Below are 27,695 nucleotides of genomic sequence, written 5' to 3' on the forward strand. Positions count from 1 at the left end.
CCTAGTAGGCTGCAAGGGGAGCGGGCGGGGAAGTCGGCCAAAGCCCCAGGGACGCCCCCCTCCGCTCCCCTTGCCCCCGAGAGCTACGTTAAGTCCCTCTCGACACACTTCTCGCTGGACGGAGCTAAGGTCGAGAAGAAAATGGACGCGACAAAAGGGCGGGAGGAGTCCATTTAAAAACCACGTTTTTATTAAAAGTGCAGACACACAGAACGAACGATTTTTTTTTTTTTTTACGAGACCCCCTCCTCTCCCTCCTCCCCGAGGGGGGCCCCGGGGCAGGTCCCGGCGAGCAGGCGGGCGGCGACGAGGCTGATGCACTGCCTCTGGGGGCTCGCGTACTTGAGAAAGACAGCGGCCCGGCCGGGGGCCGGACCCCGCAGCGCCGCTCGGGTCATGCAGGGCACGATGGGGCCCAGCTCCGCCTTGCTGCAAGGGGAGGCCACGGAAAAGTGTGAGCGAGGCCGGAGTGGAGGAACCCCTCCCTGGGAAGCCAAGAGTCCTGCCCCGCTTCTTTCCCCTCCCTGGAAACCCCACCTTCCCTTCTGCCCAGGAAGGATGTCTAAGCGCCCTTCCTTCTGGAAGGATCTCAAAGCCCGTTGTGGTGGAGCTGGGGTGAGGGACAGTACCTGTAGAGACCCAGTTCGGCGGCCTCTCCGGCTTCGTGCAGCAGCACGCGCTGGGCCAGAGCCAAGGCCGCGGCGGCCCGACGGCTCGGCTCCCAGCCCGCGGCCTCGGCCTCCAGGACAGAGAGCTCCAGGAAATAGGTGGCCAAGAGCACGACCTGAGAGGGGGTCCGGGCTCAGGGGGAGGCTCCAGCTCCCCTCCCCCGCCTCTCTCCCGCAGCCCCACCCCTCTCACCCGCGGCCGGCTCCGGGCCAGGGCGGCCAGCAGGCCCAGGCAGAGGAGGGGGCCCGGGTAGTAGAGCTGAAAGTTCAGGCGGCTGAGGAGGCGCCGTTCAGCGCGGAGCAGCTGGGCCGGGGAGAAGGAGCCGGCGCCCAGCAGGCACAGGGAGGCGGGCTGGAGCGGGGTGAGGGAGGCCGAGCGGGAGTGGGTGGGTGCGGGGCCGCCCAGCCCTTCCCCCCTGCCCCGCCCCTCCCGTCTCTCCTCGCGGGGACCCTACCTCGGGGCGGACACTCTCCTCCACCTTGCACGCCACGAAGAGGCAGGCGACCCCCAGCAGCTGCAAGCGGCGCAGCGGCACGCGGGCCACGCGCAAGTAGGAATCCAGCAGGTGCACGGCCAGATAGAGCGTGTCCCCGGCCAGGCCCAGGTACTCCTGGAGAGGCCGAGGGGCGGGCTCTGAGGCCGGCCGCAGGGGCGGAGCCAGGCCCCGCTGGGGACCCCCCTCCCCCCAGGCCCCGGCTACCTACGTGCACCTGTACCAGCCAGTCCACCACGAGGGCGCGCATCTCCGCGGTCACCGCACGAGGTAAGTCCGTCTTGGGGAGCGCCTGGCCTGCCTGGAAAGGGGGGCGGGGGCGGCTGGGAGAACTCGCCCGAGGTCTCTCCCCGAGGCTCGAGCACGGGGCAAAGCGGAGAAGTGAGAGGCGAGCCGTCCGGTTTGGACACGCGCCGGCCCTTGGCGGAGCGCGGTGCCTTTTCCCCAGGGCTCGGCACAGCACCTGGCACCGGGTCGGCGCCTCACAAATGCTAGTTTACTCTAGAAGTCCCGAGCGTGGGACTAAACCCCGACGGCCCTAGAGAGAGCCCCGAGCGGCCCGCTCCCGGCTTCAAGCCCGGCTGCTGCACCTGTGTAAGGTAAAGCAGCCCGTTTCCCCGGGACCTTTTACTAGCTGGAGGGCCAGTTAAGCCGGGGAAGGGACCGGGGCTTAATAGGAACCGCGTTTTAGCCAATCGGGACAGGCCGCCCCGGGGGCCGGCCAGCGCCCACCCCTCCCGCCTCACCATGACGCTGACGAAGATGTCTCCCGCGTACTCGCGCTCCCCGTCCAGCCCCAGCGCGGCCAGTGCCTCGGCGAGCCCGGGGGGCGGCCAAGCCTGCGCGGCCCGCTCCGAAAGGCCTGCGGAGGAAGGACGTGAGGGGCCCGTGGCCCACACGGAGACGCCCGAGCCGTGCGCAAGCTGTCGGCCCGGGGCTCCTACCGGCGGGCGCTGTCCCCGGGACGGAAGCGGCGGCAGGCTTTTCTAGGGGAGTGGGCTTGACGGGGCTCCGCGAGGAGAGGGAGAGCCCCGGCTCAGACTCCCGGGGAGAAGGGAGAGGCCGCTGGGTGGGAGGGGAAGCGAAGGAAGCGGCGGGGCACCCCGACATCCCGGCCAAGCAGGAGCCGCGAGCTGGGGAGGGGCTTTGGGCTGGGCCTCTTAGTGGGGGCGGGGGACCTCTCTTCCAGCTCGCCCCCTTGAAAAATTCCCGGGAAGCGGGGCCATTGGTCCCGAGGCAATCCGCCCCGCCCCGCCCCGCCCGGCTACCTACAGCTACGACTCTGATTGGTCGCGGCGGGAGGCAGGGGCGTCGCTTTATTTAGCACATACGTAATCTTCGAAGGGTGGCCGCGATTGGTTGCCGTGGGGAGCGCGGTCCTGATTGGTCGTGCCAGATTCAGGCCGGTGGCTGGGGGGGGGGGGGCGCCCTGGGGGTGTTCAGGTGAAATCGTTGCTGCCTCTCTTAATGGCCGGACCTCTGGGTACGAATAGCTGACTAGAATTTGTATTTATACAGGGCAACTAGGAAGCGCCCTAAGTGCATAGAGCGCCGATCCCGGAGGCTGGAGAACAACTTCGCGAGTTCAGATCCAGCCTCAGACTAGTTGCCTAATCCTGGGCAAGTCGAGTCATCATCATGCCTCGGTTTCCTTCGGAGTAAAACGCCAATTTAAAAGTTTATTTATTTTTGCTGTTGGTTGGTCGTGTCGGACTCATCCTAACCCCACTTGAGGTTTTCTTGGCAAAGATTAACCACTCCAGAGTGGTTGGCCATTTCCTTCTCCAGCTCATTTCACAGATGGGGAAACTGAGGCAAACAGGGTCAAATGACTTGCTCAGGGTCATGTAGCTAGTATCTGAGGCAGGATTTGAATTCAGCTCTTGGCGAATGTCACCCAGCCAGGTCCCATCGTGGAGGAGTGTGTGAAGGGCGACAATAAGTCCTCCCCGTGCCATGCGACTTCTTTAAGAGAATCAGTAGATTCCCTGGGAATGGGAAGGTAAAGCTCCTGCAGTCCCTTTTCTCAAGGAGCTGCCTTTTATTGTACAGATAACGTGTACCATCCCTTCTTCCTAGTCATCTCTCAGTTCAGGCCCTCGAGCCTGCTCACGCTGACTGCTTCCATGGCTCCTTGGGCCTCTCTTCCTCCTCTCCCGCTCCCATCATCTTCCACATGCCTCTACAACTAGCTTTCAAGGCCTGTTTTAACTTCAGCACCTGGCTTCCTGGCCCACCCCCAGCTCCCTCCCATGCTCTCGATTTTCTTCTCCTGGGTCCCTGCAATTTGCCTTCTCCCGGGCTCTCTGCCCCCACCCCCAGCACAGACTTCCCCTATTTCTTCAAACCTGAACCTGGATCTCCGGATCCCTCCAACTGCTGGCACCCTTCCCCCTCACTACCTTATTTTGTAGTCTACATGTGCTTAAATGTGCAGGAGTTCCCTCCATTCTTTGGTGCTTGGCACACAGTAGGGGCTTAATAAATGCTTGTTGTTTGATGGATCTCTAAGTACCAAGCAGTGGGAGAGTGTAAGTGTTAACAGCTGGAGACCAGGGAGCTCAGGAGTTGTTCTCTCTCCTCCTAAGTGACAGCTGCCACTGTTAGAAGTCCCAACCTCACCTGGTGCCAATCTGAGGTGGCCAAAGCACTTGTGAGGCGGGTTAAGCAAATGTGAGGGAATTCCTTAGATTGTGGAGAGGAAAGTATGTCCATAGCCCCCAGGCTCTCGGGCCTTCCCTTCCACCAAAACAAGGCCCAATGCCTGTTGGGAGTCCAGGATTATCCTAAACTTCCTTCCCTCTCCCAAGGGGTTGGAGGCCTCCAATCTAGAAATGGCTTGAGGAGCCTGTCTGCTCCAGCCCCCTTAGCTGAGGCGTCTGTAGGTGGTCCCCTGTCCAGGGTCACAGAGCTGGCATCGGGCTCAGGCGCTCTGGGCAAGCGTGGCCCAGACCCCAGCAGGGAGCCAGGGCAGGCCGGCTCCAAAGGCAAAGGCCCAGGCCCAGATGATCACAGGAACCATGGGGGAAGGCTCAGCTACATTACTCCTATTCAGATCTCATTCCTCTTAGGAAAAGGATTAGAATGACTGTTTAGATGGAATCCCAGTGTTCACAAGCTGCTGGATCTCAGCAGTCAGCCCCGGCAACCCCCTCACTTCTAATGGAGTATCCCAGAACTGGGGGCTTGGCCGGCTGCTGAGGAACATGTCACCTTCCCATCAGTGACTTGGATAAAAGGCTGGGTGGAATGCTGTCTGCTGAGCCGTCAAGGTCAAGAGAGACTGGGAGAATCATTAGACAATCTGGTCAACTGCATGTGCAGCCGCTCCTTTTATGGTGGCAAACAACTGGAAATTGAATGGGTGGATGCCCAACGGCTGAATAATATGGATGTAACATGATTATTATTCTAAAAGAAATGGGCAGGGGGCAGCCCTGAAGTCATGAGGACCTGAGTTCAAATCTAAGTCTCAGACACTTAATACTTTCCAGCTGTGTGAGCCTGGGCAAGTCACTTAACCCCAATTGCCTCAGGAAAAAAATAAAGAAAAAAAGAGCAGGCTCATTTCAGAAAAGCTTGGAAGAGTTAACATGAACTGAGGCTGAGTGAAACGAGCAGAACCGAGAACACTGTACACAGCACGAGATTGTGTGATCAAGTCTGATGGACGTGGCTCTTTTCAACAGTGAGGTGATTTAAGGCAATTTCAAGAGACTTCTGATGGAAAGGGACAAATGCATCCAGAGAGAGAACTGTGGAGACTGAATATGGATCAAAGCACCGTATTTTTACCTTTTTTTCCCCTCTTGATCTGATTTCTTTTGTACATATTTGGAAATATGTTTAGAAGAACTACACATGTTTAACCAGATCGGATGGCTTGCTGTCTTAAGGAGCGAGGAAGGGAAGAAAAGGAAGAAAAATCTGGAACACGTTTTGCAAAAGGTAAATGAGGAAAACTCTTTGCATGTATTTGGAAAAATAAAAACATTGTCAAGATCACATTTTGAAATTCAGTAGAGATGAATGTAAAGGCACACATGGGTTCAAAAAGTCAATTCCCCAAGATCAAACGGGGAGGTAATAGCAGGTTTTCTGAAAAAGATCCGGGGGTTTGAGAGGATTACGAACTCCGTGTTAAAGAACTGGTCTCCGCTGCCTTGAGCCTAACAGGTTTAATTCCCAGGCAAGAAGCCTTCAAATGTTATTAAAGTGGGGGAGGGGGGCGTATAGAGAGGCCTGGGCTTAGAATCAGCAAGACCCAAGCCCAAGACACTAAGTTGTGAGACCCTAGGCAAGTCACTTGTTCAAGTTTTGTCAGCTATAAAATGGAGAGCGGAATTGTGGTGAGGGTTGAATTCAAAAAGTTTCTGGCTCTGGTAGGTGCTTTATAAATGCTTCCCACATGCTCACTGCGCCAAGCCCCAAGGTAGGATACAAAGGTGGCTACGTGGGGTTGGTCCCTTGACCCTCAAAGAGGCAGACCGAGGGCGGACGGCAGACAAAGCTTCCCAGCTAGGCTGTCCCAAAGGGGAATGCTGCACGACCCAGGGAGGTCCCTCTCCACGGGCCTCAGAGGAAAGGCTGGATGGTACCTGCCAAGGACCCTGCAGGCGACAGGCCCTGTGGAGTCTCTGAGGCTCCTTCAAAACCCTGATCTTCCCCCATCTCTTCATGGCAAGTTGATAGAGAGCTATCCTCCGATCTGAGGTGCCAGTTCTGCCTGGCATTCGAGGCTCAGACTGGCGTTCTTGCCTCTGTGGCACCCCCACCTGCCATGTCCTGCTCAGCAGGACCATCCTGCAGCAGCCTTCACACCCGGCTCCAGCGTCCCGTCCCACACAAGGCTCTCCCCGGATCCCGCTCAGTGGTGGCCCCCTTCTTCTTCCAGGACCCTCTGAGCTCAGGCACTCGCTGGCTGATGTGGGGAGGCTGAGGACCAGGAGGCCCCAGTACCTTCCCCAGCCCAGCCCCGGGCTGAAGCACAGGCCTTGGAGGCCAATGCCCCCAGAGGGATGGGCTCAGGCCTTCCGAACTGCTATCTTGGGGGTTCTAGATCTAGGGGGGGTCATCCCTGGGTGGAGACAGAACTGCTCCATCTGTCAGAAACTTTTTTTTAATTGTTTGTACCGTACAAATTCGAGGAGAAAGAAAGTAGCTAAAATGATTTACAGAAACAAACACAAAAAAATATCCCCACACAAAGCCTCTGCCCTTCCTGGCCTCCAGTCCCCTCCCCTGCATCATGAGGAAAAACAGAACACCCCCAAACTGAAAACACCCCCCACCCCAAGGAGGCAACAGGAGGCCCCCGGGAGCCGCAGCAGCCCCAGAGAGGTGTCCCTGGGGGGAGCACGAGAGAGGCCCTTAGTCCCGGCCCACTCTGCCCACCCCAGGGGCCCAGGGAAGGTCCATCCCTAAGAGACACGTACGTATGTATATGGATGCACACCCAGCAGCCCCGAGATGCGCCAGAAGCCGCTACCCAGTCCGGCGCTCCCTGCTGCCAGCTCCAGAACGTGGCAGAAGGGCCTGGGGGAGACCGGGATGCTCCCCACCCGGAGCACAAGGAAACACCTGGGGAGGCGTAGGGCCAAGCCTCTTGGGACTCCGGGCTCTGCAAGGGCATTCCCAGCCAGGCCCATCTTAAGGCTCTTCTAGTCCCCTGTGGGCACAGGCCTCAGGAGGTGCAGAAAGGGAAATGGGGCAAATGCCCCTGTCCACATCCACTTCAGCGAGGAGAGCGATGGACCGAGATCTTTGACCTAATGCTCCCATTGCCCCCTACCTCTAGCGGGGAACACTGGGGGTCCAGGGGCCTGAACACTGATGCTTAAGTAATCTGTAACAGTTCTGAACCCCCCACCTCAGTCCTTGGGGCTGTGGTGGGGTGTGTGTGCCCCGAGCCTGACCCAAAGCAGGGGCCCAGGTCACAAGGCCCTCCTGACCCGGCCCTTCCCACCTTGGATCTGGACTTGGGGTGCAACCACTACCTCCTATTGTAACCCAAAGCCTTCCATGAGGGCTGAAGGGGGAACCCCCAGGAGTCCTGCCCTGGGTCACCCCAGTCAGCTGAAGCTCTGGCCCAGCCAGCAGCTCGGGGGAGACTGAGGAAGGGGGATGGGGCCCGGGACTGACAGAAATGCCCCAGACCAGTCCCAGGAGGGAGAGATGAAGATACTGAAAGAGAGGAAAGCAAGCTAAAATGGGGGGACGGGGGGACATGTGACAGGCTGTACCAGAGCCTTCACCCCCCCCAGAAGCCAAGGTCCCCCAGGCCTCCAATCCCTGATGTTCCCTGGTCTTGACCTTTCACTCTGGGGAGGCTGTGACATTGTCCAGATAAGGCACTGGGACAGAGGGTCCCCAGTTCCCAGTGGGGGGGCCCCATGCCAGAGTGGACAGGACGCTATGTCCAGTAAGGGGGCAAGGGCTGGGAAACGAGCAGTGTGCCTGCTTTCGGTACGCGTGCTAAGGCAGGTCCCGACACCTCCCTGCTCCGTTGCCCCGGGGTCCCCCCCAAACTCACCCCATTGGCCAGCCCGAGAGGCCACAGCCGATGCCAGTGGGGGGTGAGGGGATGAGCCCCCCTCCCCCCAGACCATCTCATTTGTTGAGGAAGAGACCGGAGACCCCTTCGACCCCATCCTTATGCCAGCCCAGGGAGCGCCGCGGGCAAAAGGGGAGGCAGCATGGAGGCCCGAGTCCGAGCCGGCCTTGACTGCGGGCCCCCCCCCCGACCAGTGAGGAGCGGGGCTGGGCAGGATCAGGCACCCCGGCTCTGGACATCCGGCGTTAAGGCTGGTTGGGTACAAGACATTATTGCTTTAGTAGCTGCCTGCCCGTCGCTGGCAAGGGGTGGCACTGCCGGACATCCTCCAGACACACGCGAGGTCTGAGGGCAGAGCCAGGCCGGGGGTCGAGGCCCAGGGAGGGGCCGACGGCTGCTCGGTCCAGAGGAAGAGCCCCGTGTTCTCACGAGTCCTGGACGACCGAGGCTTCCCTTGGAGGGCCGGCGAGAGCTCCTGGCTGCCCGGCCCGAGGGACAAGGCGGCCACGTCTCCCTTTGACCACTGAGGAGACAGCTCAGCCAGGCACCCGGGAGCTCCCCTCAGGCCACAAGGCCAGCAGAGCTGGGCTTCCGAGCCCTAGGTGCCTTGGGGGGCTCATGGCTGCCCTCTCCCTGCCAGAGTCCCCCCGGGCCGGGGTCGGGGGGCTAGCGAGTGACCGCCAGGCAAGGAGGACGAAGGCAGGGCCGGCTCCTTCAGAGGCAAGACTGGTGAGGAGAGAAAAGCACGTGTGGGGGAGGGGGGGCAGAGACAAAGGGAGCGGGGGAGGGGGGAGCCTGTGGCCTCGCAGCCGCCCGGCCGTCCCGCAGGGCCCCTCAGACGGGCAAGTCACTCCCGGATGCTGGCCGAGTAGGAGAACTGTGGGAAGTGGGTGCGCTGGTCGGGCTCCAGGGAGCCCATGCTGTCATCTGCAAAGACACCAGAGGGCCGGCCTCAGCGCCGGGACAGAGCGCAGGCCGGCCGGGCTGGGGGCGCAGCTCCCCTTCCCCCCGCCCCCATGCCCGGGGCCCCGCCTGCACTGGAGGCAGGCGGTTACTTACATCGGTCTGGGGGGGTGATGGTGATGGACTGTGCCGTGAATTCATCATCAAAGTACCGTGTGTCAATCTCCGACGTGACCTGGGGCTTAAACGGGGGCAGAAGCTGGGGGAGAGTGGGGGGAGGGTCACCGAGGGCCAGCCTGCAGAGGCCCCAGGGGACGGCGCTCCCATCAAGAGCCAGGACCAAGGGAGGGGGCACCCCCGCCCCCCACTGCGGCCTTCAGATTACAACCGCCTTGTGACAGCCCCGCAGAGGAAGCTCCCCCAGAGCATGCTGGGAAGGGGAGAAGCCAGGCAGAGGGGGCGCCCGCCGGGATCCTGGGAGACGTGTTACCTTCTTCTGCAGGACGTCCTGCCAGTTGATGGCGGAGAAGAAGCGGTGCTCCATGACCTCCTTGGCGTCCCGGGGCCCCCCGCCCAGCCTGCAGGCACACACAAAGCTCAGGGGGAGGTCGGGCCAGGGGCTCGGCCTGGACCCCACCCCCTCGGGGGGCTGCGCCCCGCTCTCACCTCTGCTTGGGGTCCTTCTTCAGGAGCCCGGCCAGCAGAGACTTGGCCTCGGGGCTCAGCGTGCGGGGAAAGCGGATCTCCTCCATGAGGATCAGCTCGAAGAGGCGCTCGTGGTCCTGGTTATAGAAGGGCAGCCGGCCGCACGTCATCTCGTACATCACCACGCCCAGCCCCCACCAGTCCACTGCCCGCCCGTAGTCGTTGTCCTCCAGCACCTGGCGGCGAGAAGAGGCCTTCAGCCCCGCCCAGCACCGGGACCCCTGGTGGGAGGGCGATGGGGAGGGGGGGGCAGGTCTGAAAGGGGGGAGGGGACCCACAGGGCCTCCCTCAGCTACCTCGGGGGCCAGGTACTCGGGGGTGCCGCAGAAGGTCTTCATGGTGGCCCCGTCCGTGATGCCCTCCTTGCAGAGGCCAAAGTCAGTGATCTTGATGTGCCCGTCTTTGTCCAGCATGAGGTTCTCCAGCTGGAAGGGAGGCAGGGGCGTGAGGGCCGGTGGGTCAGTGCCCTGGCCACGGCCCAAGCCTAGGACCGCCATTGAGGGCCCCTCCGTCCCTTCCTGCTGCCAGCTCTTCCGTGTGCCCGTGGACACTCCCCTGGGCACGGCCACTTCAGGCTCCCAACGGGAAGCCCTGAGGAGTCCAGCCCATGTCCGCTGTGGGGCTCCATGCCAGCAGGGGCTCAGGCAGGATTGGGGGGGAGGAAGGCCTGGCTTTAAACCCCAAGACTTCCTGTGTGGGTGGCACTGAGCAAGTCACTGGACCACCCTGACCATAAAGGGTACAGGGCCCGGTGCAGCCTCTGCTCATGGCCCCGGGTTCAAGTGCTGCTTAATGTAGCACCAGGTATTGATAACAGTAAATCTTCCTGTGCACTAGGATCTCACAGGTTTAGAAGTAAAAGCAACCTCAGAGGTCATGGGGAGGAAACTGAGGCACAGGGAGGTCACGGAGCTAACAGCCTCCGAGCAGGATTCGGACCCGGGTTTTTGTCCCTCCCACGGCCCCACAGCTGGCAGGCATGGAACTGGACAAGTTGACCCCAATGATGCGCTTGCAGTCTCGCCCTCCCGCCAGTCTCATTCCTCTGCACTGACCCTCGGACGGCAGAGTCCCACAACAGCTGCAGCGACCCACGGGCGGCCCCAACGCTCCAGGCCTCCAACTGCAGGGCAGGAGGATGCCGGGGGCCACACGGCAAAGGGTGGCACTCACCTTGATGTCGCGGTAGACCACGTCCCTGGAGTGCAGGTACTCCAAGGCAGAGACGATCTCGGCCCCGTAGAACCGCGCTCTGTCCTCCGTGAAGACGCGCTCTCTCGACAGGTGGAAGAAGAGCTGGGGGCAGCAGAGGAGGCTGTGGTGAGGCCGGCCCCTCCCCAAGGCCCAGCCCAGGCCGGCCAGGAGCTCTGGGGGGAGCCACTCCCGGACTTCTGCTGCCCCATGGCCTTCCCCATCCCCCCCTTCACCCCCCCCGGTCGCCTCCATTTTCCAAGCTCCGTCTGCCTCTGCCCACGCCAGCCCTGCAGCCTTTTTGAGCTCGTGTCCGGACGATGTGGCTCCTCACCTCCCCGCCGTTGGCGTATTCCATCACAAAACACAGGCGGTCGTTCGTCTGAAAGGCGTACTTTAGTGCCTGGAGAGAGAGACCCTAGATCAGCCAGAAGCCTTCTCTGAGGAGGTCACCAGACAGGGAGCACCTCACAAATCAAACCCCGACCGCATCGTAGTAGCCATGGTCTGGGCCGTGGGCACAAGTGTGCTGACATCCCCTGCCATCAGGGGCCGCTCGGCGTAAAGGAGGGGCTCTGCCTGCACCTCTCCTGTGGACTGCTCCCCTCACCGGGCCCTCCACAGGCACCCAGGTGGACAGAGTCCCTACATGCTTCTATCTGTCAGATGACAGGGAGGAAGGTCCCCTGTGCCGCTCCATGGCCTGGGGGCTACACTCTCACCCACCAGAAAAATACAGGGGCTGAAAGGAGGGGTGCTGCTAGCAGCCCGGCCCGTCACCCAAGTCCTCAGCTCTCCCGTCCTCCTCTCAGCAACGAACCCAAGGGGGCCGGCCGATGAAGGGCCAACAACACCCAAGGCGAGCAAGAGGGCTCCCTCTAGACCAGCCCTGCGCAACAACAGCCGGATTGGGGGCTGCAAGAAGGGTCCTGACAGGTTAGCTGACCCGAGATCACGGGAAGAGATCAGGGGACCGGAGCAAGGCCCCAACTGGAGATGTCCCCCTCTTATGGATGCCCCAAGAAGCTGGCAGAGAGGGACAGCCCCCAAATAGGGTCAGTGAGCCCACCAGGAGAGATGCCCAGGAAATCGAGGTGGGGGCCAAATAGGGGCTGACCACCCCATTCAATAGCAGATACGAGCAGTGCCCAGTTGGCACAGGGCCTCAAATCAGAACTGAGATTGGAGAAGAAGAAAAGCCAAGGCACTCAATGCCAGGAAGAAATTGCAGGGGCCAAGATGATCAGCAGGGCTTGGATCACCCCAGAGAACAACATGGAGGTCACCAGGGGCAACAGCATCCAGTGACTATGGCCCAATGTCCTGGCCACTCAGCTCTGAACCGTGGACCAGACAGCAGAAGCTTCTCCGCCTGCATGGGCTGGTGGCTGGAGGAGGCCCTCGGGTATTCTTGGGCCCGAGGCTCCCTGATGTCGTCCACAGTGAGGGGCACCGGGTCAGCTGCTCTGTTGGGCCAGCCTGAGGACCCTTTGACATGGCACTATTTTCCCAGCTGCCGTCCACCTTGGAAGGGGGTGGGCAGAAGCCTTCAAAGTGCTTTTCCTCTACTCTGTGCTGTGGTTCTGTAGCCTCAACAACCACACGCCCAGAGCCCGAATCCTTTGTCTTTCTCAGTGTAATCCTGGGCACAGTTCTTAGCAACACAGAAAAGCTGCCAGGTCTGGTGCAGCCCCACGGGAGCCCCTCATCCTGCCCGAGAGTGCATGAAGGATTTCATCAGGGCAGGGAGGGTCTGATGCCCCCAGCCCAGCCTTTAAGATTGGAGAGATGCCCAGTGAAGCATCGTCACCCAAAAGAACAGGCAAAGGCTTCATCGTCAGTGACCCCGAAGGGCCCAGCCTCCCGGCTGGAGGTTTATGACACTCTCTCGGAGCCAGGACACACACACAGGTGCCACAGCCAATGCCAAGATAACCAGAAACACCGTTCTGTGGCAGATGTGGAAACCCCAACCTGGCAGTATCTCGAAAAAAGTCACGATCCTCCAGACCAAGTCGACACACACTGGTCCTCGATGGGGTGAAAAGTGAGAGGGAGCAGGACGCTGCTGGCCGGCACCTGGGTCCGAGTGTCGAACCCTCCATTCTGCAGACAGCTCAGGCGCTATCACAGGCGGCAGAACGCCGCCCAGCCGACTGTGGCCTCATTTTGTGGGCAAAGGCAGGAAGAAGTTGGATAATTGACAGAAATGAGGGGAAAAAATTTAACATTTTCCTGCTCCTTCGACACCTCCAGGAAGTTTCCTCCAAACTTCAAAATCTCTGACGAGGAAGATGTCTGAAAGGTAACAGTCTTCAAAGGACACAATAAACAAAAAGCTGCTTCTCGAAGCGTCTCTGGGGCTCCCCTCACAACCACCAGGACGACAAAGCCAAAAAGAGGTCCGACGGTGGTGGCTAAAGCCGGAGACTGGATGGTCGTTCCTGATCCTGGTGATGCCAGGAATATATCCCAGAGAGATTAAAGGAAAAGGAAAAGCAACAACAACAATAATTGGACAACAATAATAATGACAGCCCTTCTGATAACAGCACCAGACTAGAAACTCAGGGGGGCAAAAGGGACGGTATGAATACAGTGGACGACATCACTCCGGTTGGTGTGGTGAGAGCCTGAGTACCGGGGATGGATGGAAGGGAACATGTACTTGGCGCTCCTCCACAGCCACACGTCTCCCAGGCCCCAAGCACGGCCAGAGCGGGGGCCGGCTTTACGGGGGTACTCAGAGCCCTTGTTGATGTGGCTTATCTGTTATGGGCCTACTGGTGAGAGATGTGAAGAGGGGAGACGAGAAATGCTCAGTAAAGGACGGCTGAAAAAAAAGGACATTATAAATGGGGAAAACAAACTCCCAGATGGAGCTGATCCTCCAGGAAGGCCAATGAGGGAGGCCAGACAAACGCATGCATGCCGGCGGACCTCCAGATCTCTGCACGTGTGCTGGGGGACCTCCAGATCTCTGCATGTGCACAGGCAGGCGGATCTCTAGATCACTGCACATGTGGTGGTGGGTAGTTCTCCAGAGCACTGCATGCCCGTCGAGGGTCCCGTGAGGATGGCCACAGAAGCGCGGTTTCCAAGCCTCACCACAGACAGAAAGGTCTAGTCATGACAGGATCCAGGCTCTCTGTGGCCCCTAATTTTCTGCAACCAAGAAGGCTTCTGGGCACTACATCATCCAGGATTCCTAGGTCAATAAGTCCTGGAGGCATGTCAATGGGCGAGGCACCAAAGGAGTGGGCCCTGCCCTAAAGGAGCTTACATATCCTTACTTAATACCTTACATAATATCAGGAGGAAGAGAATATCAACTGGAAGATCATGAACAGAGGAGCATTTATTGAGGGAGCTCCCTCAGCCCATGGAGGAGAGCTGGAGCGGTGCCCACAGCCTCTGGGCAGCCCCAATGCCGCCCAGGGCATCTCTCGGGCCCTTGACAAGGATCCTCTGCTGGTCCATCACCTAGAAAAGCTCCGAGACCCGGAGACAGTAGGGTCTGTGAGAATCAAGTGGCCAAATGCTTAAAATAAATACATCAATAGTAAAGAAAACCCAGTATTGAAAGAGGGAATCAAAAAATGATGAAAAGTAAGTTCACCGATCCCTAGCTGACCCAGGCTAGCAAAGAGCTAGCAAAGCTCTTAGAGAGGTCTCCCAGGTAATTCTTGTGGCAAAGATGGAGAGATGGACTAGGTGATGAACAGTCAGGGGCGTGGCCCAGAGGCAGGATCGCTTATCTTCCTAAATTCAAATCTGGTCTCTGACACATGACTCTGGGCAAGACCCTTCACCCAGTTTGCCTCCGTTTCCCCATCTGTCAAAAGTGCTGGACAAGAAAATGGCAAACCCTCCAGGAAACCCCCCGATGGGGTTACGGAGAGAGGGATCCCCACTGCTTGCTGAACAGCAAGGCCCTTGTGGCCGATGCTCTAGGATTGTGACTAATGGAACGTCACCATCTCACACTGCCAAAGAACCAAAACTGCAGCTGATCCAAAAGGCAGCGGAGAAATAAGAGAGGGTTTGGGGGGGGGGGGGGGAGGGCGGTGTCTAAGCAGACCAGCCTATCACCAGTGGCAACCCAGACTCCAGAAGCATCATCAAAGAGGTCATGAGGAAATGGAGGCTCAGAAAAGGAGGCGGGTCAGGGAGCACTAGAGATAATGGCTGACCCACAGTCTGGGCTGCCCATGTGGAAAGCCAGGGACGGGACAAGGGCAAGAAGATCTGGATGGTCAGTGATTTCCACCACTGGAGGAAGACTCGCAACCAGCCAGCCTGGAGCCGTGGAGGACGTAGAAGGCAACAGACAATAAGGAAGCCCATAAACTCCCGGCCAGCAAACGCTGAGTCTCCTTATTAGAAGGAAAAAGGGAAACAAAAGGCAGGGCTGAATAGAGAACAAACTCCCATCTGTGATGTTCTCGGGAAGAATGCTGGGAGGATTGTGGGCAACATCGCCCAAGGCATTTATAGGATCCCCTGCTAGGAACCTCAAGCCCACAAGGGCATCTCTAGAGAAAACGGACCAGACGGCTCGGGGGTTCTGAGGATGGAGTTCTGGGTGTGCGTGGTGAATCACAGAAGCGGACACGGTACTGAACGTGGCGGGGGGAAGGTCAGCTGGACTGGACCCAGAGGAGCCTCTGCTGCAGGCAATTTCGCAGACACTTGGAGGGACAGATGTTCAAGATCTCAAAGAGGAAGATAGTCAATAACTGACCTCGCCCAAAGTTAGCCACTTGAACGGCTGCTTTGTTATCTTAATGAAATCTCTGGCTTTTCCAGACAGCTCCTCGCAGGAGGCCTCAGAAAGCGCGGCCCCAGGGGTGGAGCCGTACCAGACCAAGGGTGGGTGCTGGGGAAGTACCTGGAAGTCAGCGATGCCCACGACCCACCAGGCTTCCTGCTTCAGCAGGTGGGTCGAGGACCATCTCCTAGCCAACCAGGAGTGGGAGGGCCCGAGGGGTGTTAGGACGTGTCCGTGACCTTAAAAACGTCACCAACAAGAAAAGAGATGCCCTCTGAAGTACCAGCCACAGGGCTGCCTCATCTGGCTCCTCCGCCTAGGAGGGGAGTCCCCCACAGTGGCCAGGGCCGAATCCTGCTGCTGCTGCTGCGGGGAGGGTCAGTCTCCTTCCTGTCCCCGAAACGGACAGACCCAATGTACTTACTGTGAGAAATGGGTGCCTGGTGTTCTGCAGGACTCGGCTCTCGGTGACCGTGTGGGCAACTTCATCCTGGGGACAGACAGAGGCAGACGATGGGAACACAGCGACGGCCTGGCCAACGAGGCCCAGGCCCAGCTGCAGCCACTCCCCGGCAGGAGTAGGGAAGGCCGAGGCACCCTCCGTTCAGCAGGGCCCCCGGGCCTTCTCATCTCACCCCGAGGGGCAGGAGGTGGCAAGGTCAGGGCTGGGGGGAGCATATCATCCGCGGCAGCTCAGATGCTGTTTGCACCTGGGCCCGGGGGCCAAGAGCCCCCTCCCCCACCTGGGGCCGACACAGACCAGATGTTGCCTTGCTTGTCCAAGGGGCCACAGCTGGGGCTCTCACCCCACAGGAAGGAATGTGGGGTTTTGGGAAGCTGGCAGGTCGGTGGCTCCTGGGGGGCATTAGCCTTCTATCCACCTGCCTCAGACCTCCCAAGGAGCGGGAACTGCCCTGGGAAGACTTGGGGATTTTTCTTTTTTTTTATATTAATTTTATAATTATAAATTTTTTTTGACAGTACATATGCATGAGTAATTTTTTTTTAATAACATTATCCCTTGTATTCATTTTTCCAAAAATTCCCCTCCCTCCCTAGCGGGATTTTTCTTGACCAGACCAGGGGTTTCCTTCTCCTTGGGCCCTATTTGAGGGGCTTTCTCACTTGCTACATGAACAGACTTGCTGTCGTTGTCCTTGGAGCCACAAGGGGGCGCCCGTGCCCTCCCCTCTGGGTGCCCCTGCCAGCCCAGCTCTGTCTGCCCCAGCCTGAAATCTGTCCTTTCGCCGGCGCCTGCCCCGGCCTTGGCCGTCTGAGGCCGAGGTGCAGCGAGTCTGCTTCCACAGCGGGAGCGGCTCTGGGCCTGGATGCAGCCTCAGGCCCCTCCTGGGCAGGTCACTTAACCCTGTCTGCCTCAGTTTCCTCAACTGTCAAACGAGCGGGAGAGGGCCGTGGCCACGCGCTCCTGCGCTTGCTCCGGACGGGGGCGCCCTGCCCCGCCTGCCGGCCCACCTTGGCGATGATGACCTCCTTCCTCAGGATCTTCATGGCGTAGTAGCGCCCCGTGGCCTTCTCCCGCACCAGGATGACTTTGCCGAAGGTGCCTTTGCCCAGAAGCTTGAGATAATCGAAGTCGTTCATGGTCTGCGAGGGGCGGGGAGGAGGGGCACAGGGTCAGGCTGAGGGAGCACTGCCCCTCACTGCTCAGACCGGCAGCTCCCCCCAGCCCCCCCCCAGACTCTCACTCCCGCCCTCACCCAGGCCCTGTAGAGGGAACACCGGGCAGCCGACACTCCCAAGGGCCGGGCCCAAAGGTGGCCAGTCTCGGGCTCGGGTCTTCCTCCCTCTCCTGTTCCCCAAGGGCTTCTCCCCCCGCCCGAGTGCTCACCGCCTTCGTCCGCGTTTTGCTGACGGCCACTTCCATCTCCTCGGCCACCGAGGGGTCGCTGGGGGAGCCACATTTGTAGTCCATCGAGTCTTCCACGGGCTCCTGGTTCTTCAGGCTGTTGGCCACCATCTGGATGGCCCTCATCCACTCCTCCCTGAGCAACACAGACACAAACGCCCCCAGGGCCGTGAGCAGGGCCGGAGCCCCTCACACTCCCACCTCCACGCCTGCCAGACGCTCTCTGCCTCGCCTCCCGTCCTTCCCAGACTCCCCAGCGGCCAGCAGTCTCGCTCCCCTGTATCTGCTGCATGCGCCCTCTAGACCACAAAGCTCAGGCTCCTGGCGAGGCTGGGGCAGGGGAGGCTGAGCAGCAGCTCTCATGGGTGTCTGGATGGCGGCCCCTCTGGGGGGGTCGTCACCTGAGCAGAGGAGCGACTCCATCCCTCCTTCCCCCACCCCGTGCTCCGGCCTTCAGGGCTGCGCATGTTACCTGCGGCCTGAGTGCAGCCAGCCCACCCTCCTCCGCTGCACAAAACCAAGCGGCCCAGGGGCTGAGCGAACCTCTGGCCACGGCCCGACCTGCCCACCCCGACCTGCTTTTTGGCTCTGACCCAATGGAAGTGTGCATTTCTGTCCCAGCTGCTCTTCCTCTCATCCCTGTGGTGCACCCCGGGGAGGGCAGCTCTGGGGGCCAGGCTGCTCACAGGCCAAGGGTCGGTCCTCCGAGGCCCGACGGTCTGGGGGGCCACGTGCTGCACGCAGGCCGCCTCTGTGCCACTGGTGAGGAGTGCCCAGCCAAATGAGAACCCACATCATCTCTGGCCCTTCCATGGAAGCCAAGGGAAGTGCTCGAGTCCTGACTTTATGAAGAGGGCTGGCCCTGGGCTCCAGGCCCCCTCCCAGGGTGGCCGGGGAGCAGGGCCTCCTCCCCGCAGGGGACTTCAGTCTCCACAGCTGCCTAATCGCTCCTCACCGAGTCTCGGCCTTTACTGGGTTGAGAGCGAATCCCAGACAGAGGCCTGCGGGGGAGCGGCCGGGCTTGGGCTCCAGAGGGTCCCACTGGTTCTGCAGACACATCCTGCCTGCCTGCAGTCACGTGGGCCTTGCTAAGCCAGTGGTCCCTGTGAGGGCTCGCCGAATTAAAATGGACCAAGCCCATGGGAACAGTGGGGCCCGAGAGAGCCACGGGCCACAGTGGGAGCAGGAGCAGACTGCAGGCACCCTGACCAGCGGGCAGAATGCACTTTGTAACCCTTCTGGGGGCAGTGACCCAGAGCTCAGATGCCACAGCAGCACTGGCACACATGCCCTGCAGGGCAGCACTCACCGGCAGTGGGGGAGGGGGGCCCGATGCCAAGATCTTCTACAGGGGGAGGAGGAGGGACTCTCTCCGCACCCCTCTCCTCCCCCTTCCCCTCCCACCACTTTTGCCCTCCACTGCATTGGGCAAGGTCAATGACTTCTCCTGGGCCCTCTGCTCCCCCTGCCCGGTCCTTGTTGCCTCATCCCCTCCAGCTGCTCTGCCAATCTCTATCCGCCGCATGGATGAGGAGCCTGCTGTGGCCCCCGGCCCCCTGAGAGCCTGTGGAGGACCTCCAATGCCCCCCGGCTCTGCTGCCTTCTCCTGCCCTGCTCTCTCTCTGCCACAACAGCCACAGATGTTGTGAAGAACTGAGATGCTGCCACTGGCCAGGATCCAGAAGCTCCAAGGAAGGAAAAGGAAGTGTGACCCTCCCCGGCCATCACTGCTGGCCCTGAGAGTGTCGGGCTTCAGAAAGCAAGCTGACGGGAGGCGGCCTCCTTAGATTAGGGGAGGGTCAGCCGTTCCGGGAGGGGGGCACCTAAGGGCGGTCCCCAAGATGACTGCTTTCGTAACTTTCTACCCTAAAGCCTGGGCCAAGAGGAGGGGCAGCCCTGGGCCTCGAGGGCCGGGAGGCCCAGCCTGTCCACCAAGCCTTCAGGCAGTGACGGAAGTTCCGAAGGGCGTCTTCCCCACCCGCGTGGAGCGCTAACAGGTCGCGTGTCCCAGGAAAAGGAGAGCATGGGTCAAAAACACTGTCCTGGAGGCTAAGCTCCAACTGGACCGGGGAGTGGGGCGTGCAGGGGTCAAGCTCCAGGACTTCATCCAAAGCCCTCCTTGGCAAGACCAAGAGCCCGGGGCAGAGAAAGTGGCAGAGAACGGCCAAGTGGGTGCCGGGGTTTGGCCGAAGCCGGGCCATGACGGTGCCTCGGCAGAGGGCAATCTGCGTTCGAACCCCATCTGGCTCACTTCACCCCAGGCAGTGGGTCTGTTTCCTCCTCTGTAAGATGGGGGGGCTCCAAGCAAGGGCCTCTAAGGTTCCCCTGAATCCAAACTGTGACCCTCTGATCCAGACTTCACTGAGACCAAGATCCTAGCGCTGGATTCAACTGGCAGTGCCCCGCGATGACTAAGTGCCAGGCGCTAAACTGGACGCTGGCTCCACAGCAATGAAGCCGTCCCTGCCCGCGAGAAGCTGACACTCTGGGGGATGGGGTGCTGGAGCTGAGCCCCGAGGGAAGCTGGAGCCACGCAGAGAGGAGGCGGCAGTCACAGAGGCCCCAGAACAGCTCGTGCTGCCGCGGCACCGGCCCGGGCGGTCTCTGTGGGACCCGAACGCCGAGCTTGAGACCAACCAGAGGCCGCTGAGTCCGAAGCCCGATAGCCAGGAACCCCGCGAGGGCCCTTAACCAACAAAGAGGAAGAAATTTCCCGAGGAGCGACGTGGCCCGGCTTACACTAGAGCACATGGGTTGGGGGTGGATGGGGCAGGTCCCTCTGGGGTGCCAGGGCATGGCTTGGGGTGGGGGAAGCCATGGTCCCTGTCCAGAGCGTCACAAGGCTGTAAATGGGCCTCAGACCTCCCAAAGTCCCCTTCTGTAGCGGTGGGACAAGCCAGACCCACGGACGCTTCAGGGGGTCTCCACCTCTGACCCCTCCCTTGTGCAGGGCAGCAGCTGTAAGTGTTCTTCCATTTGTCCTAAAGGCCGCCCTTCGCGCTGTAAGAGGCTCTGGGCACTAAGAGCTTGGAAAGGGCCTGAGCGGGCACTGGGGTGAGCCGTGCCCTCCTCAGTCGTACAGATCAGTAGCTGAGGCAGAGAGGGGCAGTCATTCCCTCAGGAGGCAGCAGCCCCCAGGGCAGGGGCCCCCCCACGGACCGAATGCTTCCAGGGCCGCCCTCCTTTGCGCACCATACACCAGAATGGAGCGGGAAGGGCTCATTTTCTAGGGGGCGCCGGGGCCTAGGAAGCGAAGCCCCTTGGCCAAGGCCGCACCCGGGGGCTGGGCAGGACGCCAGGCCCCTGGCCCTGTCTGCCCTGTCTGGAAGCCTGGCCTCTCGTTTCCTGCTCTCACACACAGAGACAAGCTGCCCACCTCAATAGCCACTAATCTAGAGCCCCCTGGGGGGAGGGGGAGCAACAGGAAAACAGCCACTGGGAAGGCCAGGGGTGGAGAGGGGAAGGGAGCGGGGGGGGGGGGGGGGGGTTAAATCTGGCCTCTGAGCCCTCCCAGCTCCCTCGAGGCTCAGGGTCCGCGTGGGCTAAAGAGGCCCGAGAAATCCCATGAGCTTCGGAGAGGCGGCTCCCCCGGATTCCAAGGCCCGCAGGGGACGGCCCCGGGGCCCGTGCTAGGCTCAGGCCACAGTCACAGGGCAAGGGCCCAGAGGACGGGGGCGCCGAGGCGGGGACACCCTGAGAGAAGCCCCACCTCTCCTCCGGAGAATCCACGTGAAAGGTCCTCTCGATAACCGTCGTCCACTGTAAGCATCGGATGACGAAGGTGTTGGGTCGAGGTCGCTCGGTTTTCATTAGCTGGCATTCTAGAGGGCACGGGAGGGGCAGTCGGTGGGGGCCGGGCGCCCTCCCCCCAGGGGCCCGCCACCCCCTCCCCGTGGCCCTCCCTTCAGAAATGGCCGCACATCTGCTTTCTGCCTTTTCTGGGTATTAAGGCTCCCCATTTCCCTCAGGCTCAAATCACAATCGGTGGCCACCGTGAGCCCGTCCCCCGCAAGTGAGGCAGGATTTGAATGCAGATCCTCCACCTCGACTCCCTCCCAAAGAGCGGGCCGGCCCTGGAGTACCCCCAGCCTGTGCCGGGGCCCGGGCTCCTCCCGGTCACTCCTCAGGGCTTAGCTGAGAGACCCGAGGCTGGGGGCAAGCTGCCATCTTTGGGGAGGCCTCTATCTCTGCCCCGCCCCCTCCTGTGTCCTGTGGTGGGGAAGCTCATTAAACTTCCCAGCCCGGCACGGCTGAGCTGAGGGCAGGGCCGCCTCTGCCCAAGGCCCACCGGCGGGGGGAGGGGTGGTTTTGGGGCCGCCAGGGCCTGACAAAGGGAGCGAGGGGCCCCCTGGGAGACCCAGGGCTTGAGGAAGGGGGCGTTTCCATCCAACTCGCCTTGAAACATCACTCAACAAACCTGCTACAGAAAAGTTGTTTAGGGGGGGCAGAGTCTGGTCAGGGACCTCCGGCCTCTCTTTGTACCCGATGAAGGAGCCGTCGCTTTTTAACAGGAAGTACCGCGGGCGCCAGGTCTTGATGTATTCACCTGAGAGGAGGGGAGAGGTCAGGGCCCGGCCCTCGCGCAGGAGGGGAGGCGGCTCTGCCCGCCCGGGCTGGCAGCTCGGCCTCCCTCTGGAGCTCAGCTACATTCCGGGCTGTGGATGCTTGGGGAGTGACTCATCAGAGCCAGCAACAACAGAGACGGGGAGGGGGCGAGAGGGGGAGGGGAGGAGGGGAGGGGGGCGAGGAGGGCCCGGCACTAGGGGAGAAGCTGGGAGGAGAGGGAGGGAAGGGGCCCGGGGCGGCGGCAGGCCGGGTGCTGGGCAGGCCCCAAGTATGGCAGAGGTCACAGGATGACGGGCAGCACCCCAGGAGCCTCCGCCCTACTCGGGGACCTGCTGCTCTGCCCCTCTCCTCTAGCGGCGGGGGAGGAAACAGCTCCTGGCCCGGGGCTCCTGCTCCGTGGGGACGGGCTGGAGACATGTTCTGGGTCCGGGAACAGTCCCTTTCACCCCCCAAAATTCTGCGTGAAGCACTGGCCTGGGTTTGGGGGTGCGGGAGAGTGGGAGCTGAAACGCTGAGACCTGGAGGCCCTTGGAGGGAAGGGGGCAGATGCCGCCCGGGCCCCGAGAGCTCCCCCTGTGGCATCTCTGAGAAGGGAGGCCCCGGGGGGGAGGGCCACAGGAACCCAGCACAGGGGGAGGGGAGGGGGCTCACGGTCAGGGTGACCCCTGGGCTGTGCTCCTGGCTGCCCTTATCTGCCCAGGACTGCCCACCCCAGGAGGGACCGGCCTTCCGCAAGGACTCTGGGAAAGCCATTTAGTGAATGGAGCTGGCTCAGGGACGGAGACTGCCCGACCTTGCCAGGCCCCGGTCCCTGCCCTGCTCCAGCCCCCGGGGGTCCCGGGCTCCCCACCCGGGGGAGGTGCGGCTGGCACGGCCATGGCCACACATGTAGGAGCTGCGCCGCACCCCCTCCCCCACCGAGGGCGGCCACGGCCCCCAAGGACGCGGAGGCCGGTTGTGCCCCCGCAGCCCGGCCCCTCACCTCTCTTGTGGAGCCAGCCTTCTTTGACGACGGACACCTCATTCATGGTGGCTCCTGGCCTTGCCACCACCTCACCAGCGACGGGTCAGAGGAGAGCACGCCTGCGAGCCGCGGATGGAGGAATCTGCTGGGGAGAGAGGGCCAACGGTTTCCATGGAAGCCTTCCGCCACCCACCTGGGTCCCCCCTTTTACTCCCCAATCCTGACACACATTGTGCTCCTACAACCCCACACCCAGGCCCCCATAAGTCACCCCCCAGCCCGTATTACATACACCCCCCCCTCTGGATTAGATCCAAGATTCAAATCTTTCTCCCATGCCCCTGGGGGAGATGGGAGTCAGGGCTGCCCCCTCCCCTCCCCTCCCCTCCACTCTCCTCCCGCATGTAATTCTGTGCCAGAGACGGCCGCTCTCGGCCTGAAGCGCGGGGCACACACGCAGGGGTCCCAGCCCCAGAGCTGGTGTCCCGAGAGGGGGACCGCATGAAGATGAATTGGAGGGGGTTCTCTCAGGAGCCCAGGGGCAGCCCTGGGGTACCCCCGGTCAGACAAGGGGAGACATCTCCCCGCCTCTCTAAAGGAAGGCTCTCCCAAGGTGGCGGCAGAAGGCGAGACTCCCGGGTCACCCACAGGCCAACAGGCCGCGGTCAGTGGGTGAATCAGGCAGGACTCCCCTAGGAGGGCCTCTCAGAGGCTGCCCCCATCGAGGCCTCCCCCAGAGCACGGGGCCTGGGCCGTGGGGTCCCCGACAGCCCTCCCTGCCCCAGAGGACGGATCCTGGGCCTGGGCCGGGGGCTCATGGGCATCCCCTCCCCCCACCACATCGAGGGACGCCAGAGCAACTGCACAAATCACTGGCCTTTAGCAGTTCCTGGGCGTGCGGCGGGCAGGCCTCCGGAGGGGCTGCAGCGGAGGGAGAGGGGGAGCCGACCGGGGCCAGCTGCCTTCCCCGCCCCTGCCCAAAGCTGTTCTGGGAGAGCTGCACCCTGGACCCCTGGGAGGCCCGGACCCAGGGACCCGCGCCAACGGCTCAAGATAGAGCCTCCCTCTCCCAGCCTTCCTTGAGCAGCAGCTGACAAATGCCCAGGCCCGCTGACGCCAAGGCCTTCTCCTCTCATTCCTGGAGTGGGGGAGAGGCCGCCTGCCTCCTCCAGCTCAGAACGGGGTCTGCCAGGGGGCCGGGCAGCTGTGCTCCCAACCGTGCCCTCCCCGGCCTCGACTGCCCCCCAGCGCTTCCCCACACGTGCTCTCGGGCACGCGCACCCCCCTCCAGGGCTTGGGAGCAGGAAGCAATGGAGTTATCGCAAGCCGTTAGTTATCCAGGCCAAGGAAAGGGCATTTTCCCAGTTCGCCTGAGGACAGCCCGTGGGGCCCGCCAGCCAGGAGCCAAGGGAGGGCTGATGGGGGGGGGGGGGGCAGCGAGCAGCCCCAGAAGCTGGAAACCCTCCGGGCATCATGTTTCTCCCGCACACTTTGGGGCTCCGGGGCGAGGGGGGGGCTGCACGGCCCATTCTCCAGCCCTGGGACCTCCAGAGAGGGCAGGAGCCCCGCTGGCCAGGCTGGCCCACGGCCCACCCAGGTGACATCCAGAGCCTCTGTCAGGGCCCCTCAAGGTGGGGGTGGGGGCAGGGAGGGGCATGCAGAGGTCGTCTCCCAGCTCCCGAGGGACCCAGACCACCCTCCACCCCCCAGCTGACAGGCACGGTCCTGTAGCTCTCCCGAGAAAAACCCCCTGGCTTGTTTGCTCTCCAGACCCTGAGAGTTTCTGCCACCCTGGCCTGGCAAAGCACTCTGGGAAGGTGAATCTGCTCTTTCCAGTTTGGAGATGAGACACGGCTCCTCCTGGCCCCGGGCCCAGCTGAGAAATGCTGAAACCTGACCTCCCCTGCCCGCAGGCATCCCCAGCCTCCGCCAGGCCCAGCTTCGGAGGAGCGGCCTTCTCAGCCTGGATGGGCCCCGGGCACAAGGAGAGCCCTCCCGGCTCGGGGCTCGCTCGCCTTCCCAGGCCTGGAGGACAGCGAGACGTGGCAAAGTGACGACGACAGCTCAGGTCGTGGATGGGAAGAAGCTCCTCCAAGGAGCTGACAGCTGGCGGGAAGCGAGGGCAGAGGCCAGGTTGGGGGCCACAGGGGGCAGGTGGCATCTGAGCGGGAGGAGCCCCCCCCCCGCCCCAACAGCAAGGAAACATCTCTGCTCGAGGTGGGAGGGCCGGCGCTCGGGCAGCAGCCCGGGAGGAGAGCGACCTGACTCTCCTTGCCCTGAGAGCGTAGGGGCTGACTCCCCTGGGTGCCAGCGATCCTCCCACCTCCCAAGGGCACAATCAGAAGTCTGGGCTGCCGCGCTGCCGGCAGAGCCAGGCCTGGGACCCGTGAGGGCCGATGCCAGCTGGGTGCGCACCTGCCAGTGTCTCGTCTCCTCTGGGAGGCCCGGCTCTGAGGGTTCCCTCCCGCTGCCAGCCAGCAGCCTTGGGGTTACCTCCTCCACGCCCCTCGAGGCCTGGCTCTCCCTGCTGAGCTCGCGGAGGCAGAGAGCACCAGTCATGCCCACTGGGGCCGGGACCCCAGTCTCACGCCACTCCGGGAAACCCCCCACAGGGGACAGCGGCAGCACCGGGTCTGGAATGGCCTCCATCAGCACCTCGGTCCCACAAGCAGCGACTGGCTGCTTTCTGAAGGCCTCCTCTAGGCTAAGCCAGGACACCCTCTGGGCCTAACTGGACCAAGCCCTGATTTTTCCATCTAAACCAACCAAGGATTTATTGCCGGGGAGTTGCCTTGGCAAAGACACGGGGGGAGAGGGGGATTTCTGGCCATTTCCTTGTCCAGCCCCAGATGAGGAAACTGAGGCAAACGGGGAAGGGGCTCTCCCAGCTGGAAGTGTCCAAGGAGACCCCCCAATTCAGGCCTGGACCCTGCCCACGGTGCCAGCTGGCTGCTCCAGCCTTTATTAAGCACTCACTGTGCGCCACACGTGGTTTCAAGCTCCAAGAATACAAAAAAAGGAAAAAGATCCTGACCACGCTCCAGAGGGAAGATACAACAGCAGAGCGAGCCCACCCAGGAGGGCCCCAAGACTTTCCTGTCTCTGACCTCTCCCTAGGGAAGGGCTTCCTGGCCCTCTATCCAGCGCAAGAAAGCTCCACGGGGGGCCTGGGGCCACATCTCTGGACAAGCACCTGATGCAGACGGAGGCCTCCCTCAGCCTCCAACCCCCTTGCTGAGGGGTCCCGAAGGCGGCTCCCCCACCGGGGAGGGGACCCGGGGTGACAGGGCTAAGGCAAGCCGCCCCAAAGAGAGCAGCCGCCTGACGAGAGCCCCGGTGCTTGGGCCCGCTCAGTCCTTTAATTACTCATAGTTACTAAATGAGTGTTTACTTGGTTAGCGACTAAGGGCCTTTCTAGACTCCGGGGCTGGGATGAAGTCTTCAAAAATCCCCAACAACCGCCATGTTTCTGTGGAGAGGGGAGGAAGGGCTGAACTAGCCCGGCCGTTGGGCTTGGCTGATTAGAAACGGCGCGGCTCCCGGGCCCCCCCGCCCCAATCACAGCCAGTCCTGTCTTTCAGCTAGGCTGGCATCTCAGGCTGGCTTTAGATTACAATGAGATAATAAAAGCGATTAATAAAAACAAATGGACAAACAAGCCTCAATCAAATGCCAGGCTCCTGAGGACAGGGACCATCTCTGCCTCCTTTGGGATCCCCAGAACTTGGCTTAGGGGTTTGGGAGGAAGGGGAGGGGGGCCGGCAGCTCCTCTCAGCAACCTGCCCAGGTAGGCCTGGCCAAGGACGGCCATTCGCAAACGAGAAAACCGAGGGGCCGCTTCTCTGGCAGACCCGGGGCTCCACCTGGATCCCCCAACTCCAAAGTCTGTGCTGAAGTCACAGAAAACATCAACAACGTTCAGCAGCTCGGGCTGGCCCGGGGGCGGGAAGGAAGGGGGGTCCTGGGTTCAGATCTCGGCCCTGCCGACCTTAGTATCCGGTTATTACAGCTCAGGCCTCGCTTTGCCCAGCTGTACCACAGGGAGAACCGGGCTGGCTCCCTCCCTGCCCCTCCCCCCAGGAGCTCACAGGTGTGAGGGAGTCTCAATGAGAGTCACTTCAAGGAAGGCGTTGGGATCACAGGCTGGGGGGGGGGGGGGTTTCAGAAGGCCTCAGGGCCACATCCTCTTTTAATCGAGGGGGAAGTGAAGGCCAAGAATGGGAAGTGGCCTGCCCAAGGTCACACAGCCCCAGGCAATGGCCGCTCAGGCCATCCAGTGCAACCTTTTATCCACTAAGACCAGAGAGCTGGGATTCCCAGCAGCCTTGTGGTCCCTGCCACCAACATCAGCAGCAGCTCAGACACAAGGCGGTCATTCCGGGCCCAGGCCGGGGAAAGCCCTCCCACACCGCTGAAGGCACCTGATGGCACGGCACTGCTCCCCCCACTCCCCAGCCACCAAGCCTGGGCCTCTGCTGTAAGGCAGGCTCCCTCCATGAGGAGGTGAGAAACCGGCTTGTTGACAGCAGCGCCAAAGAGTTCTTGACCTTACCACATCCTGCCGTCGGCCCAGCCGCTTCACCACGAGGACCCCGGTGGCCACAGCCTTTGGGGGCCACGGTCAGGGGCAGGGAGGGAGCCTCCCCAGTCTCCTGGGTACAGCTGGAGGGCAAGTGTTGGAGGGAGGGGATGGCATGGTACAAGATGACTCACCATTAGGAAAAGTGGGGCTGGGAGGAAATGAAGGGCAACACCCCCAACTCACCGACCCCTGTCACCCCTATTTACCCCAGCTCTTCATCTTCTCTCTTCCCCCTGCCATGCTGAGGCTTCCAGAGGCTTTCCCAGGCAGAAGGCACCGGGGTATTACCCTCTGCCAAGGAATCCTTTCAACCTGGCTATGGCTGCAGGGGCATCCGGGCACATGGCAAGGGTCCTCCCGCCATCTGCAGCTCCAAAAAATCAGTCCATGAAAAAGCTCCGGACCAAAGGCCCAGGGCCTGACTCTCCCTT

General features: G+C 61.6%; 2 protein-coding genes across 3 annotated transcripts in view; both read right to left on the reverse strand.

Moving 5' to 3' along the window:
• Positions 1 to 172: 172 nt before the first annotated feature.
• On the reverse strand, positions 173 to 2,458 carry CCNP (cyclin P). The gene is made up of 7 exons (XM_074277033.1): positions 2,107 to 2,458; positions 1,909 to 2,024; positions 1,374 to 1,463; positions 1,124 to 1,279; positions 862 to 1,020; positions 630 to 784; positions 173 to 429 (listed from the first exon to the last, which is right to left on the reverse strand). Exons 1-7 carry the CDS (start codon positions 2,270 to 2,272, stop codon positions 234 to 236), a joined length of 1,038 nt encoding a protein of 345 aa, XP_074133134.1. The 5' UTR covers positions 2,273 to 2,458; the 3' UTR covers positions 173 to 233.
• Positions 2,459 to 6,265: 3,807 nt separating this feature from the next.
• The window catches only part of AKT2 (AKT serine/threonine kinase 2), a 29,313-nt gene continuing 7,883 nt past the window's right edge, over positions 6,266 to 27,695 (reverse strand). Inside the window, exons 2-14 of one of the 2 annotated variants that reach the window (XM_074278426.1) lie at positions 22,701 to 22,827; positions 21,570 to 21,698; positions 20,862 to 20,973; positions 17,135 to 17,288; positions 16,759 to 16,890; positions 15,710 to 15,775; positions 10,849 to 10,917; positions 10,497 to 10,619; positions 9,620 to 9,748; positions 9,285 to 9,499; positions 9,109 to 9,196; positions 8,775 to 8,877; positions 6,266 to 8,642 (exon numbers count right to left, since the gene is read on the reverse strand). In XM_074278426.1, the coding sequence (XP_074134527.1) occupies positions 8,563 to 8,642; positions 8,775 to 8,877; positions 9,109 to 9,196; positions 9,285 to 9,499; positions 9,620 to 9,748; positions 10,497 to 10,619; positions 10,849 to 10,917; positions 15,710 to 15,775; positions 16,759 to 16,890; positions 17,135 to 17,288; positions 20,862 to 20,973; positions 21,570 to 21,698; positions 22,701 to 22,746 (1,446 nt within the window). In that variant the 5' untranslated portion in view covers positions 22,747 to 22,827 and the 3' untranslated portion in view covers positions 6,266 to 8,562. The remainder of the gene's footprint in view (positions 8,643 to 8,774; positions 8,878 to 9,108; positions 9,197 to 9,284; positions 9,500 to 9,619; positions 9,749 to 10,496; positions 10,620 to 10,848; positions 10,918 to 15,709; positions 15,776 to 16,758; positions 16,891 to 17,134; positions 17,289 to 20,861; positions 20,974 to 21,569; positions 21,699 to 22,700; positions 22,828 to 27,695) is intronic. The other variant, XM_074278425.1, reaches the window with a different exon arrangement.

The sequence above is a fragment of the Sminthopsis crassicaudata genome, chromosome X, assembly GCF_048593235.1.
Source record: "Sminthopsis crassicaudata isolate SCR6 chromosome X, ASM4859323v1, whole genome shotgun sequence".
Lineage (NCBI taxonomy): Eukaryota > Metazoa > Chordata > Mammalia > Dasyuromorphia > Dasyuridae > Sminthopsis > Sminthopsis crassicaudata.